Below are 21607 nucleotides of genomic sequence, written 5' to 3' on the forward strand. Positions count from 1 at the left end.
TTTTTTTTCGGTCAGTAGCTGAACGTTTCAATGGCTCGGCTCGCTGTCCAGGATCACACATGATTTGCGTAACTTCATTTAACACCACACCCTCGTCCCGAGCTGCGTGCAAGCAGTTAGGCTTTTGTTTTCAAATTGCTCCTAGCCCGCAAGCATTTGAAGAAAGTCTTCAAAATATTAACCAATACAACTGTCATCTTCCTGTGTTTCCAGACATTTTACAATAGGAAACAAAGAACAAAACCCTACAACAATAGCTCAGAGGTATGAATTGCCTCATTCATCCCAGTGGAATGTCCAAAAACATTAACTATTTTTTGGCTACTTCAGCAGAAACCAGGCTGCCAGATTGTAAGCTCGTGCCCGACCCGCTAGCACTTCGGAGTGGGAAAGTCTCTCTTCTTCCCGGCACGGAAAAGCAGTAGCAGCTTTCCTGAAAGGAAGCGAATATTCTTGGTGATGGAAGAGGCTGCTGTGAGGAGAGAAATTCTGACACAGCGTGAAGCTGCCGCCTTCCTCTAGACCCAGGCAGCTCAGCTTTGCTCCAAAAAAAAAAAAAAAAAAAATAGTAGCTTAATTCAAGCCTGATTCTTAGCCCACAAAGGCCCATGAGGTGGTAGATGCCGGAACTCTTACTGTAATAAATTAATTAGCAGTTAGTCTATAATCAAACATACCGTAAGCTAACAGAGCCACCCCAGTCCTTCAGCTCTGAAAGGGAAAAGCCTGGGACTTTGGCGGGGGTTGCTTTAACTTCTGCTTTAACACCCTTTGAGCAGGAAAGACGAGGTCAGCACCGTAGGCTGAACTTGTGTTGAGACAATGCCATCATTAAAACAAAGTTTGTTCAGACTCCCATTAAGCCCGAAGCGTGTTGATGCACCGCAGCCAGGGAGAAAACAGATGGCACTATGTCATTCGGCTCCGTCCTCCCCGTTACGGATGGTGGGAACTGGAATAAATTGCAACTTCCACCGCCAGGGCCTCATTTCCAAGACCAGGAGGTCAGAAGGGAGCCGCGTTTCGCTGCAGTGACGCTGGTGGAGCCACGTCCTTAGGACTTGCCAGAGGAAGCCGAGCTGTCAAAGCCAGCGCTGGGCACCTGGGGCTTCCTGCACCAGTAGGAACGCAACCGACACCACAATCCCAGAAGCATCTACTACACCTAAAAATTTGTACAAAAGGCCAAGTCTGAACAGAAAATCAATAGCTGAACTCCTCAGTTTCCATCGTCCCATAACAGCAATCCCAATAATACACTGTAAAGCTTTCAGACTAATCTGTGTGTTAATGAGGAACAATTTATTTATTTATTTGCTTACCCTCCCATCTAATATTGGGATTCCTGAAGAGTTATTGCCAGGTGACATCCTCATACTTTGTTAGTCATTCTGAACAGTGACTAAGAATTAGCAAATGTCTTAAATGAAGGCTGCACCAAATAACTGGAGATTTTTTATTTTTTTAATGAAATCTTTGACCTTTACGAACAATACATAGTTATTAAATAAATAGAAAACATTCATTCAGAAAAAAAAAACACAAAAGTTATGAAAGTGCTAGTTTTTCCCCGATTTCCTTATAAGATTTCATGATACAGAGCCTGTTACATGTGCCTCCCTGCCTGAATTCAAAAGAACTTTATGCAAAGTAAAACCATGGTTATATTTCCCTTCCCACCCAGCGCAACCCCCACACAGTAATCCGAACGTTTCAGCAGACTTCTAGAAGTTAGTGCTTTAGCCCTGCTGCCCCTGCTCTGCCATACCATAGCGATGGCTCACAGTCGGCACAAACACGTAGAAGTCAGTATTTAAAAAATTCAACAAAAGAGCATTTAAATAAGCATCATTATTAAAGCTTCCTTAAGGCTTCAAGTCGATTCACCTCCTGGATACTTTAAAATTATGCTTAACTGTAAGCAGGAGTGCAAACACACTTCAATGCTGACTGGCACTGACTCGCCCAGGCATCTAGAGGTGGCTCTCAAACTGGACCGAAAGCTCAGTTCTGCACATTTTAATGTTGCTACAACAAAGCGACCTCATAAAAGATAGCTTAATCCTTGGTTTCCTGTAGTCTTTTACAGAGGGTTCCCACTTAAGATTTGAAACAGCATCTGCCAGCTATCTCTGGAGATGTTCAGAACAACTTTGGCAGTTGCCTGAGTTGTTTTACATCAAGAATGGTGCCAACAGAGTTCATGCTGTGCGACTGGTTTAATGTTCCAAGGGCTGAAGTATGCAGATTTCCAGGGAAAACTTTAATATCTCCTTCATATTTCCTGCCAGGTCGTTCAGTGAATTCAACCTTCCCAGGTAACAATTTGTGGTTTGATTTTAATTCCTTCAAAATCTCAACTGAGTTTTCATTTGCTTGTTCTGCTCTAGGAGGAAAAAAATCGTTTGTAACGTTTCTTAACATAGGACTGTTTAATTCTGGCAGAGGAGCATTAGCAGTCAACTCTCTGCTGCGGCTTCTCAGATGAGCAGGGAGTCCTTCATCTATTCTTTTGGATAATTCAGCCCAGTGGTTGAAGCCATCCAACACAGGGGTACAGTTGTTGTGCAGCACGTTTTCACTTTTGTCAGTGCCACAGCTGCCACCTTGAACGTGCAATTCCTCTTCATCTTCACTACTGTCATTGCCCTGTATCAGTCCGTATCGTTTCATGTACTTCTTGGTCGCAAAGGACATGTTGTTTGGTGAAATTAGGCTAAGGCCCACCATGCTCTTGTCCGTATTTGAATGCGAGAGGTCTTGGAAAGAGAAATCAGCAGGAGGATTTGGGCCTGAGCGACTGAGAGAAAGTCTAGACAACTGATTTTCACTGAGATACTTGAGTGCTATAGCGTTTGCTTCCATGCTCAGATCAACCACGTTAGGAGTTAAGCCATACATGCTGACGTTGGCAAATGACATGTAATTTAGTCCAGGAATCACCGCTTCGGGATTTATGCATGCTAGGATGCTGAAATAAAGCAGCAAAAAGTTAGTTTAGTGTTACAGGGAAAGAAGTATGCATTTCACAGTACAACCTGGTAATTTCATTTTGCTCTCTGCCTTGATTTCTCCTTCCTCCTGGGCAACACAGCTTGAGCAGACTGCTCAGCGCTGAGGCCAGACATTCTGCACGTCCTGCAGAGCAGCTCTCCAGCCAGTCACGCTGACAGCGCTCAGACACCGTCTTGGAGAACTGATGATATTCCCTTCTGATTCAATACCGACCACAACCCTGCTACCAGGAAGAACCAACCTCTAGCTGATTTCAGAGCTGATTTTGTTTTTTAAAGCAGATTTGAGCTATTGTCAACTTTCATCAGTGAATGAGAAATTACAAGCCTCTGACCCTAAGACTACATGCTACCATCTAACCCCAAATTTTTATCTCAATATAAGATAAGCCCAGTACCAGAGACACCAAGGACATCTTGTCTTTTCCAAAGCACGACAAGGTTCTAGCTTTTGAAGACGTCCTTCAGTAAGAGACATGTTCATTCATCCCCTTGCTTCGATAATTCCTTATACGCATTAAGTGTTTAGTTTAAAGACAGGACAGGCTCTAGCACACTGGTAGTGGTTATAAACTAGTCCATTTAGTACATGCTTCATAGAGGAAGTTAATATATCCACATTTCTCACATTAAGAATCTTGCTATTTCACTGAGCACTAATTATGAAGTTTGCTTAGGGAGAGTAAATTCTTGACCCAAATGCACCACCACAAATCTGGCTATGGAGTTTCACTGTTGTTTCTTTCTCTGTTGAGCTGGAGACCTTTCCTCAGAATTATCAGCCATGAACATGGCAGAAAGAAGAATCCCACTCCCTGCCCCAGCTTTGAAAAAAAAATATCAAGAATTCTCATTTTGTCTTACAGGTTCACTTCTCAGCATATTATTGACATTAAAAGGACACCAACAGACTCTGCAGCCAAGAAGGTTGCACAGAAATTCTGGAGAAGCATCTGATGAAATTAAAGTGATAATGAGAGAAAAGCGCTCAGAAACTGTATGACTGGAAATAGCTTTTGATACACAGCTGAAGAGAAGATTAATTAGGAGAGAGTTTTGGTTTACCTAACACTTGTATACTAGTATCAAGAAGACAATAAGGATGAAACTGAAGGCGTATCAGGCAGTCAGCCCTATCCATAAACAGCTACATGAACAAGATCCATGCCTCAAACACACTTCAGAAATAATGTTCTTAATGACGTTTTAACTTTGGGTCAGCCCTGACGTAACCTGACAGTTGGATTCAATCTTGGAAGGTCTGTTCTAACTAAAACTATTCTGTTCTGTTCTATTTTGTTCCTCCTTCTGTTTCACGAAGGCTGTTTCCCCGGCCAGCCACAGCAGCCTCCCTGTGTTTCAATTCAAAGTGCTTACAAAAGTGATTAGGACAGAACCAGTTTTGATTATATAAGGAAGTGAAATTGCTATCATAACTTATAATGGTGAAATGCAAGACAAGGGTTAAGAAGTAGTGACAAAAAATAACTATAGCTGCTAACCATTCCGCCTCCCAAGTTTAACCTCCCAATGTCTCTCTGTAATACTCTAGTGTGTGCTACTGCATGCACGGCTAGAGCTACTTGAGTTACACGTAGCTAAACTGAATTTGCTAACAGACCTCTTAAAGCTATCCGAAATACCCATAGCATGAGTTAGTGTTTCATCTTTGTGCAGGAAATGCAGATCAAGCTTGCAAACAAATCCCCATTGGCAGTGAACACAGTCCCTTCTTCACTCACTAAGCCAATCTTCATTTGTGGTTGGATCTAGAAGCCACTACTCAAAATAACCGGTATTTTACCTGGCATTCTCCACTTTGTGTGTGTTTTTCTTCATTTTGCTGGGTGATTCAATTGTCACTCCAAGACTCCTCAGTTGCTTGAGCGTAGCACTAATCACGCTCTCTTTATCCACCACTCCCATGTCAGCCTCGGAGTCCTGTTCTGTTGCATCATCAACACTCTGATACTTAGGACCATCACTAACAAATCCTGTTTTTACTGGCAAGTGATCTTGCTCTTCTGAGGACTTTAAGAGATGGTTTACTTGGCCCTAGAGAAAAAAGGGAGCAAGGAAGGGACCACATTGCCAAAATTATCATGACATGCTGGAGCTGTCACGAAAGAAAATTGTTTTGTTCTTTTGTAACTTACCATACAACTAGATGGGTTAACAGCTTGTTCTGACAGACAAGCCAAACTCAGATTCAGTTCAGATGCAATCACGTAAACCCACATCGGTGTACAGGAACACTGTGCTACCTTACATTTCAAGCTTTCTGTGAGAGTCTGTACTGAATTTAAACACGACATTCTGCTTCAAGATTAAAGCCTCCATCCTTTAAGAGACTTGTAGGTAAAGTGCTGTGCTATTTTAAAGGGTGCTAATTGGGGAAAGTTAACTGATACCATCTTACAACTACAGAATTATTTATTAGGCAGTAGACAGTACTCCATGTATGCACAGAAGAATGAGAAATAGCCATTTAGGTCTTAAAAGGAAGACCTGCAAACTTGGAACTTTTCTGTAGAGCATATCATATGAACTTGAAAACTGCATGTGGTTTTCAGTCATGCCAATACCACGTCGTGACTTCAGCAGTGTGTTGTTGCAACTGTTGCATTCAGATCTGAATATGAAATTTAAATGAATTACCAGCAAGTCCTGGTAGAGCTTCTGATCCTCTGATGGATGCCGGGGCAACAAGGAGGTGGGTGGCTCTAGGTTTTGCTCACTTGTTACCACCACATGGTTGCTGGCTCCCTCTGTTGGCTCTTCCTGTAAGCACACGCCAGCACTTTCTTGTAAGGATGAATTGTGAACAAGTGCTTGGGAAACATTTTCGTTTCTGAAAGAGACCATTGACAGAAGTAGATATATTTATTTGAAAAGAAAAACAAAAGGCATCGCTACTGGTGCCTATCCATGAATAGCAGAAAAGGAGAAAACAGACCACTGGAGATTGAGTCTAACATTTCTTGGTTGTCTTCTGCCTGAGACTCTGAAATAAAATGACTGCAGAAAGGAGCAGAGGCCTTTTGAGGACTGAAGAAACACAGCCTGCAGGGTAAGACTACAACAGCCTCAATAGTTTTTCAAATGATGATTTTGCAGACAGCATTGGCTTCTCTGGATTTGTTAAAACTCAATGACACTCTGACTTAACCTTAAAGCAGATAAAATAAGTCACTAAAATTTTGGCGTTAGTCTTACATTTTCAATATCTTTGTGGACACTTAAAGCCGTTATGAGTCATATTTTCCATATGTTCTGAAACATGACTTATTCAGAAGGTATCTTTTGTTACCATTTACTCACCTTGGTTTTAAAAAGAAGCCCTGTTGAAGTTTAAAGACCACATTGGAAGAACTTCTCAAAGACAGTTACAAGTACACACATACAGAATGCAGACCAAATATCACAAACTGAAAACAACCCCCTAGTTGAAATGTTTCTCTATAACAAATGTGAAAGAAATCATAATCTGCCCCGAAGTTTTCAGATAAAAAGGGTAAATATTCTAAAATGAGTTAAACGATGCTCTGCATCCTCTGCTATCTGGTGTGTACGTTGCGTAAAGCTTTGGAGACCAGACACATCAATAGTACTATCATCCCAAAGAGATCGTTAAGTGATCCTCCTTCCCCTTCCCGTCCCTCCTCAAGAGACAAGTGTAAGATAATGGAATTTCAGAACCCGAACAATCAATTGCCTGTGTTGAAAGCGATAAGATTTAAATCACGTGACATACCAGATAGTCAATGTAGGTTATCAGTTACTGTTATACTAACAATTATTTGTCAGTCCCCAAAATGTCCCCCTCCTCTTCAGAGAGATCTGAGTGATACTTTGTGTTCTTACTATAAGACACTTACACAACAATTTCCCAGGTTTATGTAGCGAAGTTGAAGAGAAACGTCAGATGGCATTTCTTTAAAATATGATATTCAAAAGAGCGATTCGAATCAGTAACATTACTGGTAGTGTTACATATTTGTAGATAATATTGTATTCAAGGACTACAAATATTTAAATTTTGGCCTAATTATCATCCATCTTTCCCAATACGATTATTTTAGAAACCTAATTTAACTGGAAGGATATTCCCCCTCCCTTGACTTTTTATACTCAGGGAACGTTAGATTATTAAGTGTCAAATTGTTGAGCTGTTCCCTGTGTAAAAATAACATCCGTATAGATAACCAAAAATATTTCTAAAATCTCTTTCCAAATTAGACTGAGATTAGTTATTGCTACTTGAAGAATCTGACCTTAAAAATAATGTAGTTAATATCAATGAACGTGGCACTTGCATACGCAATGTAATTAGCTGCACAACGTAGAAAAATTCAGAGGACATATCGTAATCAGTCATATAATCATAAGCCCCTCAGAACTGAAGTGGTTCTGAATGCTGAAAAGGAAAAGTCACTGTAGGAAAGCAAATAACTACAGCAGTGTCCGCTTTCTGCTCAGGAGTTAAGGTAAGAAAGGGAACGCTGCCAGCACCGTACGTGCTTTTCCAAGCTAAAGGCTTTTGCCATCAGCTCCTGCTGACAGGTAAGCCAGCTAAATGTGTATGACTGATAAATGCAAACTCTAAAGACAACTGTTTTGGCAAGCTGTACAATTCCAAGCATAATTAAAAAAACAAAGAAGGTAAAGAACACAACTGAAGTCAGGTGACCATTTTCATAATCCTCACAAAAGAATTATGAAAAATTATAAAAAGTAGTAACTTCTGCAAGGTAGTTCAGCTTACGTGAACATGAGATATTTCTGGTTACTTACTGGAGAGTATTCTGATTAGCTCCTTCTTCCACGAGATGAATACTGTCTACAAAGCTGGGCATGTCAACTACCTTTAAAGAAGAAGCAATACTTGTGTTACTTGCATCTTGCTCAGCATTAATTGAAATATTTATGTCTTCCTTAGAAATCTCTGCATCCTCTTTCTTTCCTTGTGGTATGGAGTCATCCTGTTTTTCTGAGGGTGCATCCCAAAATAAGCTAGCACCTAGAAGAGAAGAATAAGATTTTTACCCATTTAGGAAAGTCATTACTATCTCTTGAAACCGTTTGGTTTTGTAAAGCTAGAGGAATCATTTGCTCACATTGAGTTTTTTTCGCCATTTTAAAAGTGATTTAAGGTTTAGAACAGCTAGGAGTTGCCAAAGCATTGTTCAAGTGCTACGTTACAACGTATGCTCCTAAAGCATACCTGAAGAAAATAAATGGTTGTATTAAAGTGTTTTAATGTACTGCCCTTGAACCTGTTTGAAAATTTACCAAATTACCACAATAACCGATTTTTTTTCTATGGATTAAACTGGAACCAATACATTAATATGGAACCTTACAGTTACACCTGCGTAATTTGCTAAAATTAAAAAGAATGCAGTCTCCCTTCCATGCGTAGACCTGCATGAGTTACAGAAAGCATGGTATCAATACTATATTTAATAGAACAGCAGATAGGATAATAGTTACTACTTTTCAGAATACTGTATTAATATTAAAAAAAAAGACGCGGATATTTTCTTACAAGTCATAATTAAAAATACAAGACCTTGCTAAAGCTGTTGGAAAAATAACTCCTCCAGTGATGGAAATCACTGCCTTTGCAGCCCAAAGACTAAAGTAACTCCAGCCTAAACTCACAAACACAAACAAAACAAAACAAACTCGGCTGGCTTTGGTATCTAGGTGTATGTTTGCCAACGTTCAACATTTCTGCAATACGTTCCCTTCTCTGTACAGAGAAAAATCACAGAAACATCCAGAAAGCAACGCCAGTCTGTTCTTAAGGAATAAAGTGTTACCTGTGCTCACAGCAATGCTCACACTTTTTCTCATGGGCAAACCTGGTGAGGGCTGAGTTTCCATAGTAACAAGTTCCCCTTGCTTCTCAGGCTGCTGAGCATTGCTAGACGCGGCTGTTTCGGAGGAACAAGCCTGACGAGCCTGTGCTTCCAATAAGCGTTGGATCTGTAACAGTTATCAGAATGGTATCATTTGTACAGGAAAATATAATAAAGTGGCAGAAATGAATTATTAAACCTGGATCCTCTAAGGTCTGGATTCAAATCCAGGCTGCGTTGCCACAGAAGTCTGATTAACATCCCAGTTCTCAGCCGTGCATGCAGCATAAATCAAAACATCATTTTTGACACTGGCAGCGCTAGCAAATAAGAGGTTTTATGCATGCTGGCAGACCTACACCAAGAAAACTTGAGGAAAGCTTATTTACAGCACACTTGTTGGAAGTATTTTCAGTCCCCTTCATTCATATACAAAGCCTATTACTCACTTAGCAGCCAAGCTTTTAATATGCCAACTGTCCCTATACTGGGTTAAACCAGCTTTGTATTAAATCACAAATACGAGCACTTAAATGATAAAATTAGGGTTGCCCAGGCAATCTTTACTCTAGTATTTCTATCCACCCTGTTGATTAATTCACAGCTCCAAGGTATTTATACCATATGGAGTGTTTTCCCTCCTTCACGCACAATCCATGCTTTGAGAGCTTGATTTTACAAGCAGGAACTATACCTATAGCAGATTTCAGTTTCAATTTTCTAGTTTAAGCAGGAAAAATGCATATTGCCTAGAATTGTACTATTCCCATCATTCATCACCAGCAGAATTCAAATATTGGCTCTTCAGTCCTAAATCACACCCCGCAGAAGTGTAACTCGAGGTAGGTACTTTCAAGGAACTTGACCTGGTATCAAAACAAAACTTAGTGAGTCCAGTAAAACCCAATTTTCCAGCCCAGCAACAAACACCTGATGAATCCTGCCAGTTTGCTGCAAACAGACTATTAAAGTTTTCTAATCAAGGGCCTCAACAACTCAGGAAGCTGTAGGCTTGAAAGGTGGGTAAAGTAACACATGACAATGTTCTCTGTTTCACCTGTATGCTTACATTCATGCCAAAGTCTACAGTCTGTCTCTAGCCTGGATACACACACATATATACACAAATTTTTAATATAGAAAAGCGTATATATATATATAAAAATAAAAGTATTTATATAGAAGTCATATCCATTTGCATCGTAAAAGTCTGCTGAAAGGGAAACAAACCTTCGTGTTTTGGAATTATGATAAAAATAAATACAAAGCTTAATTAGCAAAGTCAAAAGTTTCCATTGTTTTAAGTGACATCAATTAGCAGAGCTAATTCCACCCCCAAACTGGACATGGTATGACAAGCTTTCTCGTCCTCACGAGGACATTTAGTTTAATTCCTCTGGCAGGGGAACTATCAAAGCATAACCACTCAAAGGGCAGAGGAGAAGGCAGCCATTTCAACAAACCTGAGCTTGAAGTAATTTGAGTTGTCTGTCTTGTTCTGTAAGAACCCGGTAAGCATCTGGAGATAATCCCATCATCCCATTATCTGATCCTGCTTTAGAAGCAGGCACGTGTAGGCATGGTGAGTGGGCTCCACAAAACTGTGGACTGGAGGGGCTTGCACTTGAAGGCGGTCTTATCCCATGTGACAAGCTATTCTCAAGAGAACAGTTCCCCATTTTCCCATGATATCCCATGCTTATGGGGTTACTTGTGGTATATCCTGGATTGCAGCAAATATTTGGACAAATGATATTTTGATGGAGCACTGTACATGGATTTTGCTGAGCCATTTCCGACGGGACTTCTGCTCCATGCTTGGGGCTCATTTTACCAATTCCTTGCCATGAGTTTATTGGATTATATTGGACAGAAGCAGGAAACTGACAGTTGCATGCGCTGGTCGGACAGCAAGGTGGAACTTGAACTGGCATCTGCAGTTCTGGTGGTCTTCTGCAGCTCTGCGGTGGAAAAACAGAGTTGTAGAGGACTGGCTGTGTAATAGCAGGAAGTTGCCTGGAACTGGACACCGAGGTTCTTCGAACTGGAGGCTCTCCCTGTTGTGCAACTCCATCGGGATTTAATGCAAGCCTTTGTGGTGGCCTTCTGGGTTGGTGCTCAGATGCATCTGGGGAAGGCCCACTACAAGGAGTCGAAGGAGAAGATCCAGAACTTTTTCTTGATTGAGGACAGGCACTCTTACAGTGCAACTGCTGCTGTAGCTGAGCTTGCTTTCCCCTGGAAGGCCTTGAAGGTGGAATTTTCTGATTTAAATGGTTTGGTAATTGTCTCGAAGAGGGATCTCCTATATTATCAGGCAAGTTTTGTTTGTCATCAGAGTACTGGGTGGGGTAATACATAGATCCCAAGCACCATTTCTTTTTAATAGGCTGATGTAGCGCTCGAGGTAGACTTTTAGCACTTGAAGTCCCCGCAGGCTTAGGCAACTGTCCTGATTCCATGAAGCTCCCATCCAAAACAAGGGACAGTTCAGGAACTGAAGGAAAGATCCTGGTAACCTGAAGACAATTACACAGGCAAGTTTAAGACAGCATTTTAAAGTGAGCTTCCTGCTCTTCGCTTGCAGAATTTTCCTAGTGTTTCTCCAAGATGGTGTTTCCATTTAGAACCAGCATTTGACTGTTACTAGCTCCAAATCAACTACATATGAAATACCTTTTTAAAGATTAGAGAATCCAGATATAGAAAAAAGAAAGATATCCAGGATCATTCTCATACAACAGTATTGCTTTCATATGGCATAACAGCCGTGTCTACGAAACAAAAGCTCTGTATCAATCTGGAGTATGAATCCTTCCCCTTCCAGAGACAGGCTACATATTCCCTCTTATTATTGTTAGACTCAGTATATAACAGCCCCCACTAGGAGGTCAAGAAGGACATGGCAGTTGTGGATTACCAGATATGTTCTGTTGCAGGTATTTCATTATATTTGTACACACTCGAGTTAATTTTTTTTGTATGTGTTTTTTTACCCAGAAATATACAAGAAAGGGAGTTTGCAGCACCCTTCTTTACCTCAGACACCATGGCTATTCCATATAATATTAGAGAGACTCCTTGAGTAGAACCTACTATCTTTGTTCCCAAATGCTAGCATATGCAGGAATTGGTGTCTCTAGCCCTGGCACAAAGGCAGGTTGACTACAGCCAGAGCTAAGACTCTCAGTCCACTTCTTCAGTTCTGTTTTCCCCCTGCTAGCAATCTGAGGCAGAAGCTTTACATTCTCTGACCCCCTTACAACTAGCTTCAGTGCTTAAAGTATCACATCTTCTAAAATCTGAGAAGCCTAGATAAATTGTTTACTTAGTTACCTGTTGACTCACTGGGTGTGGACTTGGAATGGGTCTCGGGGATAAATCCTCATCTTCTACACCGGAGTCGTGATCGCTTGCTGACAGCTTACTGGGTGAACAACCGTGGGGAGGACTAACAAACACCATTAGTCAAACAGAAAACCTTTGCTTGTCTGATATGGCAGCGCTAATATGAATCTTCATATTTGTTATTGTGCAGTCTACAGTGAAATATCAGCATCATTTTTTCCTAGAAATAGTTATACGCCTCCCTGGTTAGCCAGGGAGTTCATATGGAAAACAGAAAACAGCTCTGGGACCAAGCAATGAAAATACATTTGCTGCTTTTGGGCAATTAAAAAAAAAAAAAAAGATACTAATCCTCTCTCTCCACATCTCTCCACAGTATTTAAGTGACATTCTAACAGTGAAGCACTGATTTATGTTAGAAAGACAGAAAGTGCTAAAGCAAAGATTGTTTAAAGGAGATTGAAGGCTGTCTTACAGCCACAGATAACCAAAAATTTGATGGATAAGTCAGGTTCCCAAAAATCTAAGTTTCAACCTATCTAGGTTTCAGCTCTGAAAAGTCAGAAGCAAAACCAAATTTTTACCAACTTAAGTAGATTTCAGCTAGAGATTTGGATCAAAGGACACAGAAAACTTAACACAGTGAAAATACTAAGCTCCATCAGTAAAGAAACATTTGTAGAAATATCCACTGTATTAATTACAACCTCTAGTAAGAAGAGTAGCACTATTAGTATTTTTCTCTGGCTATAGGGTCAGCTTAACCATCTTACTTGAAGATGAACTCTAGGAATAAACACAAGCCTATTCAGATTTTAATGCAAGATGATCACTGTAGTCAGAGCTAGCCTGCCATCCTGCACAGCAGAGATCAAAAAATCTCATCTGAAAAATACCTCATTTTTGTGCATAGCTGCCATCTGAAAGATTTACCTTCTAACAGGAAGTTTCTTGCAGATTCTGCTGAAGAACTCAGTTTCTGCATTTTGGTTTTCTGCACTCAACTCAAACTGGATAGGGATCTTGTCCGAAGGTTCAACACTCTGAAATGGAATTTTATGTATTTGTGAAGCATGCAAATTTCAACTTTTGATTACTGAGGTACTGCTCCCAAAGACGTAGTTTTAAGGAAGTTTATATCTGATTATTTGTTGCTTGGCCTTTACTTTCATTTCTCAATTCTTTTACCACTACAAGGAGGCAGGCAGCTTCCCTTCCTGTTTAACACTGTTCCCCCTGCTACTCTGTAAAGTAGTTGGCCTAATTATAGCCATGAGCAGATGCTTCCTTGCTGTAACTGCTTAGATGCTCTTCCACAGGCCTTCACCATCATAAGAAACAGTAACTGTTCTATGCTTATTCACATACAGCTAGGAAAATCCTGGAGACAACTGAAGCAAGGCTCTGTTACTAAAGCTTTGCCATCTGCAGAAAGCTTTTTCTGGAGAAAGCACACAGTAGAACAGCACAGGACACGTTACATTAACAGCTTCTCTACCAGAGCCCAGGAGCACATACTGAGCAAATGAACAACTCAGCTTCAGGTTCTGCACGCACCCAGGAAAACATTTAAAGAAATGAGATTCCTAGGATTTCTGCAAACCTTTTAAATATCCCCCAGGCTCTGTATCACATTCTTTCAAACAGTTACTTTGCAAAAAGATGGAATTGCTTCTGCTTTGTTACTGCATCACAGGAAGAGCTCTGCAGGTTAGCAGCCACTGAACTCCATTTTGCATTCCTAGCTTTGCTCTCCAGAAAGGAAATACAAATATGCATCACCCATAGCAGTCAGTGGAAGCATCCAGCACAGCGTACCAGATTAACAAATGCTATAGGAAATCAGAATCATAATAAGAAAGAACACTAGCAAATTCCAACACAGCATGCTATATTTTAAAAGACAGACTCTTAAATGCCACTGGAAAAGTGAGCAGTCCCTGACTTGGGTGGTGCTTTCACTCTGAGACACAAATTACAATAAATCATTGAAAAAAAAAAAAAACCCACATCTAACTTTAAACAGCTACATCATTTTTAAACACTGCAGTTTCATTTGGGTCACATTATAGTGACTCCTCCTTTAAGTACTTACACTAAAGTTGATTTTTTTTAAACTACCATGATGCAGTAAGAAGCCAAGCCACTTACTTTAAAGAGGTGTACGGTTTCACTGCAAGTTAAGAGCTGAAACCCTAATTCAGTCTGTCCACGGCATGGAACACACTCATAAAACTCTGGGTCTTTGTGTGTCAATGAATAAAGCACAACAAGAAACCTCCCAGATTCTGAGAAAACCCTAAAACAGAAAAAAGTACATATTTAAAAAAAACAAACCGGAAGATGACCATTAGTTTCTCAATATATTGGGCAAATAATTGAACAATTAACCAGTGTGGTGACTTACTGTATTTTGGGTGGTACTGAGCCACAGACAGAACAGCGGGACTTACGACTGATGCCGTATGCAAGAATTAAAGCAAAGTACAGAAATAGTGGGAATAATTTTTCTACTTTCTAGTTCAACCCTTCAGGATCACTTAGTACTTTAAATGAACTCCTAGAAGACTTCAATAATAGTATAGAAAAAAAACATAAAAATTATAGTAATTTTTTTTCATAATTCCATAGAAGAGATTATAAAGACATATAGCATGCATTATTCCTCAGAATTCCAAAAATGCTCATTAATATTAAAAACAGATTTTTTTGAAGAAAAGGTATACTGAAGGTGTTTTTTTTGTTTTTGTTTTTATATAGATAGGGAACAGTGAGACACAACAGTCAATATTAGCATAGAAGTAAGATTAAGGATAAAGAAAACAATGTGCATTTCCAGGAAAAGGAACTACTGCTTTCAGAACAATTTTTTTTTCCTTTTATCTGGGATAGAGAAAGCAGTAAGAACAAGATGCTCAAAAAGCACATTCACATACAACTTTAAAACGATTCTTTTAACTTAAGAGTTAAAAATATATGACGTACAGATTGAACAGTTAGCCTACAGAGGTTAATTCTCTTTGCATGGTTCATCAAATCAACCTAATCCACTTCCAAGATAGAATCAGTGAAAGTTAATGAGAGTCAAGTATCTAACTTGACTACCAAATCTAATAATCTAATTGGGGTCTTATCTGCATTTGTGTGTATTTAGATTGCTTAAGGAAAAAAAGTCTATTCTGTAATTACAAACATCTGTTCACCAAACGTGTTTTCATTTTGTAATTTAAAAGCAACTATGAATAAAAGCATAAGAAATTCTTACACATATACTGCTTGTTCCAAAGTTTTATTTACCAGAAGAGCATTTTAAAACTATAAAGACCTGAACTCCCTCCTTCCAGCTTCCATATAAATAGAACTTGGCGAATATTACAGGTGAGAAGATTTAGAAAATGAGGGATGATTATTTACTAACATGACACTGGAAAAAATTAGAATGCAAAAAACTACAAAAATAGACTACTTAGCAGGAAGTCATTACAAGACAGAACTAGCTGCAAATCTGTGTGCTTCAATGTGTTGGTTAGATACAAGCGGGGAGAAACCACATGCCAAAAAGCACCCATAAGAAAAGTTCAAAAACAACCCAACGACTAAACACACCACTCCTTATGTAAGTGTTTCCTGCTTGCCAGATCTTATTTAAACTGAAAAATGCAGTGACCTTAATGACAGTAAATATTTACCTTCTTCTTTCTTGGGGATATTGGCCCAGCTCACTAACGCTTCAGTTATAGCTTTCAAGAGATTTGAGGCAGAAGTCAAAACCAGGAAGAACAACTAAAGCAGACAGACCCACCTCCTATACAACACACACATCACAGAATTCCCCATCACAGAATTCCCCCAAATATCCTTGAGCCCATTTACCACACATTTCTGGGGGATACATTTTTAGGCAGCCCATAGTTTCCATGTTTTGCAGACAAGTGACTTGCCTTTCTTGAATTGAAGAACTGAATAAATATCGCAGGCAGCATGCCCAAACTTGAGGACTACCGATATGAGTAACTCCACTCAGCCAACTAAAAGTAAGAAGAAATATCCGATTAGAGACTGCTACACTAGCAAGTTTCCGCTGTGTATTCCCTCAAATACCTCCCAAACTATTATGTGTATTAATATATTAATAGATGCGTATATATTTATTAACACACATCTATGCTTATTAATCAACACTTACACTCCAACTAATGGCAGAGCGTATGCCTTCGGATCAGACTCAAGCAGCAAAAGTAGTTTTCTTGTCTGGTCCATAGTAAGGTAGCTGAAACAAAGCAGAAGTTGTGTTTGTCGTTGTTGTTTGTTTTATTATCATCACCATTAGTAGTATTAATACTGTGCAAGTCAGTCTTTCAGAAAAATCCTGAAAAGAACGATGAAAGTTTAGAAAGTGTTGCAAGAAGGAAGTCTGAGAAAAAAATAAAGAAATAAACCCACTCTTTCTCCATACATACTGCTTTTTACTAATTCCCCGCGTCAATCAAAAAGTTATCAAGCACATTTACTTAATATTCTGGTAATGAATCTAGAAGTGCAAGTCATGTTAAATCTGAGCAACTTTCAGAAAGGCATTCATAAGGTCTCTCACCAAATAAAACGGCATTCAGTTGCTTCAGATTATTTTCCTGTTCTGTGCTTAGTTCATCCTATTAAAGCAGTTACCAGTCAGAACGACAATTCCCCAACACCATCTTTACAAGCATGGTTAACAGAAAGAGCTTTTGTTCACATTCATCTGATGTGCATTCTAGGGCCAGCACTGATATCGTTCCACAAGCTGGATGCTGTTTGTAGCTGGTTTGTTGACTGGACATGCCTCAGCCTGCCTCAGCAGGAAGGTGCTACTACTGAGGTCCAAAGCAAGAACTCCTACTTGGACGACTTAAGGTTTTTACCCGATCCCATTCCCTGCTTGTTTTTAATGTACTGTTTTTCTAGGTACCAGAAATCGTGTTCTTTTCACATCAGTTACTTTATTAAAATGCAAAGCACTAAGATGTCTCCTACCTCCCTGTTTTAAGGCATACAACAACCAGGCAGGCCACTTAAGGAGTTTGAGCATCACCCTTCACTTACCCGCATTTGTAAGTTCCTTGCACTTGTGCAATATTCATAGGACCATTCAAATTTCTTGCTAGGGCTGTGGGAATAATTGGGACAGACTTCACAGGGGTGTATTCCAAGATATTTGCTGCGGTAATAGAAGCCCAGTGAAAACTAAAATTTAGATCATCCAGGTTTTCCGTGAAAACAATGTGAGCTCTAATAGTGAGCAGTTTAGACAGATCCAGTGAATCTTTACTGCACAGGCTGTGCTGCAGCTCCTACAAATAGGGGAAAGAAAAAAAAATTAAGGTACACAAAGTTGTCTTCATATTACTACAATGATTCCATTTTTACTGCAGTAAGAACTCAAATTATTCACCATAGCTAGCGCTGCAGTAGGCACCATATAAAAAAAGATAAGCCATGCCTCTGAAGCTCATGGCTATACTGAATCCAATGAATAATAATGTAAAATATATTTGAAATTAAACACATCTTAAATGCATTTGCTAGCATTGCTTTATAATATATTCAGAAACCTGGGGTTACTTAAATTGTATAAAAATTAATAAATTAACAGCAACTAGAAGGCTCAAATTGGACCATTGAAGCTTTCCTACTTGCATTCAAGAAATTTGTATTTTAACACGTGGATGTATCACTGTGAGAAAACTGATGTAAAGTACTATTTGTATGATAAAATACATCGTTGAATGGATGTATCACTGCAATAACTCCAGGCAAATGATTACAGAAATGGAAGGTGTATTTGCCGGATTATCTATCCACAGAACACAGAATAGTTTACACATTTCAGCTGTACCTACCAGCCTACACAGACTTCACAGGTTTTCTTTCAAGTCACTTGCTTAGCAATACTTTTAATGAACTTTAATGCAAGTACCGCAACTCACTCGTGACAGATTTGAAAGAAAAAACTGTTCTTTCTTGTTTAAGCAAGCGTGTTGCTATCACAGTCATCTTGCTCTTTTTCATGGTCAGACCAGCTGAAAACTTACGGTGAGACAGCAAGATTTTAGTTGAAGATAAAAGAGAGCATAATCCCTGAACTTCTGTGAAGACCACTGATTCTGAGCAGTTTTCAATGCGCTTTTCAATGACACTCAGGTAGCTCTTTTCACACCACCAACTAAGTAGTCTTCCTCCAGGCAATACTTTTCCAGTTTTGTTTTAAATTGGTGGAAATTAAGCCCTGTGCGTAGTCCAATCTCCTGCCTAGATGGCAGTTTATTAAGAAATCCAAAAGCTGCCAGCAGCTGCCTACCTTAAAAGCCAAGCTGATATCTTCAGCGCTATGGACTATGATGCTGTCTGAAGAAGGTCCCCAGGCATTAACTGTACACCGAATCAAAAAGTCTCCAGGAAGAGACGCAGTTGGAACTTTGCCCAATCCACCAGCAACTTCTCGGCCAGGATCAAAACGGTCTATTGTTAGCTTTATGCCTTCCCCATCTTGAAAATAAACAAAAAGTTAGAGTCCAAGAGCAACAACTCAGGCTCCTTGATAAAGGCTTATTCAACCAACTGCTATTGGCTGTCTACTTGATATTTAAAGTTACCTTCATCTACTGCAAGAGTCCCGAGTAAAAAACAGGCAAATAATTTCTTTTCACTCTGCTTAGCGTGGCGATAGGCAAGTCGCAAGGTTTTCTCCATCAGAAATAATTTTGGATTTCTAAAGAGAGACAACAAGCAAGTTTAAGGCACAAATTATTTTAACGTGCTTTATTGCACTAGCTTACAGATCTTTTATCCTCCTTTAAAAAGGAAAATATACAGCAGCAGCCCAAAGCTCTAAACAGCAAAAAGATAAAAGTTAGTAATATTACATAAAATATTCATGGGATTTTATCTCTTGTTCTGTGCATCGCCCCAATCATTCACGTTCAAGAACACACTTTAACTGGAGCAGATTCACAGAATGCTTTATATGATTATCTTAAAAATATTTTGGCTTGATTAATCCTGCAAACTAAGGTCAGAGTGGAAACAATTTTTTCCCCTGGAGAATAAATAACAAGAAGAGAGAAGAGCCTTTTCAGCTGAAGAGCAACACTGTTATAGAACTAAGATGCACGCAAGTGAATTATTTTAATATAAGGCGTACAAGTTAGAAACATTAAGGCTAAAACATAGAACTCAAGTTTCATAAATTTAAAGAGTAAATAAACAACGTAGCTTAACTAACTTCGACAGGGTGTCCTATCCTTTTAGCCCAGTATTTAACGTGGATGCTAAAAGCAGTAGCAGCCTGAGCTCGAAGACACAGCAATGTAAGGAGAAGAATCAGGTAACTATAAAATCACTGTTCATTAAAAAAAGGTAAAACAGTAAAAAGTTTGGAATCTGGGTTAGTAAATACAGCAACATTATTCTAACTCATCATAGCTTATCTGATATTGACTTGGAGAAAGTTCAAAGAGAAGCTACTGATTTATGTGAACACTTTGAAGATGACTCACATCCTCTTATCGAGATTAGCTAAGTAAAGTGCTGTCATAAAAATTAAAGTAATTAATTTTAAAATTTGCTAAAACTTGGAGATTTTAATTTAAACTCATGAAGCACTATGTGGAAAGGAGATGTGGAGGCTGCTCTGACCTGTGTGTAAGCGCTGCCCACCTTTTTATCAAGATTACCCATATATAAAGTAAATGTTTTATGTCCTTCTCCGGTCACAATGATCTTCATATACTTGCGTGAATATTGAAAATCTTACTGTAGATATATCTGTATGAAAATTATCCTAGGTAATAAAGACCAATTTTTGCTCTCTGTTAAATTTAAAAGTCAGGTTTGGAATATCCTGCCCTACAAATTCACAAGTGCTTCAGATTTGCCTCCAGACTCATTCTAGCCAAAAAAACATCAAAACTTTTGGTATTTGAACCCTGATTTCTGAAGCAAGCAAAACGCTTAGCGTTTTTTCCAGTTTTACTTGAAGCATGCTATCTGCATTCGGTTTGCCAAAAAATACTTTCCTTTGGATATTTAGAGATAATGAAAAGCAGGTTAAATAAAGCTACAAGTATGCAGTTACTTCTACACCTTTCCATGTAGGAAGCGAACAGAAAGCAATTGTAGGTTAGTTTAGGCAAAGGTACCTCCAACCCGCCTGACTGCAATTACCCCACAGAAAGAGAAACACTTAAATCTTTCCAAAGAAAAATCCTATAAGCTTATTACAAACACACTGATCGTTTCTTTCTCCTTTGTGTCTTTTATACGCTAGACTCAGAAGCTAAGATGAAGCTTTGAATCACATAATTCTTACGTAAGCCACCTGACGCCTCAAAAGGCCTGTTCATACCTGTAATAGGCAATATGCGAACCCATGGTGTCACCCATGGGGACCGGGTCCCAAAGCGCGTACTTCGACAGAGGGAAGCTGAAGGGGACCATCCTTTCTGCGACAAAGCTGAGAAGATGGCAAAGACAAAAAGGAAAGTACCAAGTTTAATCCCATTTTCAAATAGTATTTTTCAGACGCAGCAAATGAGTAACTTGTTAAGAAAAAGAACAAATTGGATACATAAGCTTTTTTTTTTTTTTTCTCTGTCAGGCCCAAATCAGAGTGCAAACCTTGCCCTAGGAAGTTATCAAGGATGCGAACTACAAAGTCAACACAGAACTTTTGTTTCCCGTTGGACAGTTCCTTCGTGTAATCTTAGAAAGAAGGCAAAACACAAGTTCGCAGATAAAGGTCAGGAAACAAATCTGCTGTAGGTACAGCGTAGGGAAGGAAAGGGGTAAGTTGTTAGAAACTTCCGTGGCACACAGAAAGCACTTTAGCAAATTTAGCACTAGATCAGCTTCCAAATACGCTGCTTTGCTCAGTGTTTAAAGTCAGCACCCAAACCGATTAAGCTATGGAGGCTTCTGAAAATAAAAAAGCATTATTCAGAAAAAAAGCCCCGGCCGAGGGCTTCCTCAGGGGGCGACCTTCCCCACTCCGGGGCAGCCCCTCAGCACACACCCTCCCGCCCTCCCACGGGGGCGCTTCCCCGGAGCCCCCCGCTGTTTACCCGGGGGAGCGGGGCGCAGAGGCCCGTCCCCGCGGGGCTCCCCGCGGTACCTGGGGGCCGGGGTCCGCCGGCGGCCCTGAGGGCGCTGCCTGAGGGGAGACGCCGCCGCTCCCGCCGCTCGCCCCGCGCCCGCCCCGCCCCGCCGCCAGCCAATCGGGAGGCAGAACCGGCCGCAATCCCGCCCCCGCCGCCCTCAAGCGAGCCAATGGGACGGCGCCGTCTCCCTCCCAATCGCGGCTCGCCCCCTGCGGAGCCAACCGCCAGCGCGCGCGCGCAGGGAGGG

The 21607-nt window shown here is 40.1% G+C and overlaps 1 protein-coding gene across 1 annotated transcript; it reads right to left on the bottom strand.

The window, feature by feature from the left end:
* Window positions 1-1450: 1450 nt before the first annotated feature.
* On the bottom strand, window positions 1451-21443 carry STIL (STIL centriolar assembly protein). The gene is made up of 16 exons (XM_035537486.2): window positions 21375-21443; window positions 20610-20717; window positions 18859-18974; window positions 18564-18751; window positions 17309-17556; window positions 16413-16496; window positions 16168-16254; window positions 14378-14525; window positions 13160-13269; window positions 12215-12329; window positions 10342-11397; window positions 8840-9005; window positions 7809-8034; window positions 5673-5865; window positions 4819-5069; window positions 1451-2971 (listed from the first exon to the last, which is right to left on the bottom strand). The coding sequence occupies exons 2-16, from the start codon at window positions 20699-20701 to the stop codon at window positions 2143-2145; spliced, it is 3909 nt and encodes a 1302-aa protein (XP_035393379.1). The 5' UTR covers window positions 20702-20717; window positions 21375-21443; the 3' UTR covers window positions 1451-2142.
* Window positions 21444-21607: the final 164 nt, after the last annotated feature.

This window comes from Cygnus atratus, chromosome 8, assembly GCF_013377495.2.
Source record: "Cygnus atratus isolate AKBS03 ecotype Queensland, Australia chromosome 8, CAtr_DNAZoo_HiC_assembly, whole genome shotgun sequence".
In the NCBI taxonomy this organism is placed as follows: domain Eukaryota; kingdom Metazoa; phylum Chordata; class Aves; order Anseriformes; family Anatidae; genus Cygnus; species Cygnus atratus.

Bases quoted from the DNA above. Each gene is read 5' to 3' on its own strand.
- STIL (XM_035537486.2), bottom strand. From the start codon at position 20,701: ATGGTCCCCTTCAGCTTCCCTCTGTCGAAGTACGCGCTTTGGGACCCG. The intron at 17,557-18,563 runs GTAGGCAGCTGC...CCCTATTTGTAG, and splicing joins ATATCAGCTTGGCTTTTAAG to GAGCTGCAGCACAGCCTGTG. The intron at 5,866-7,808 runs GTAAGTAACCAG...GGTCTCTTTCAG, and splicing joins GCTAATCAGAATACTCTCCA to AAACGAAAATGTTTCCCAAG.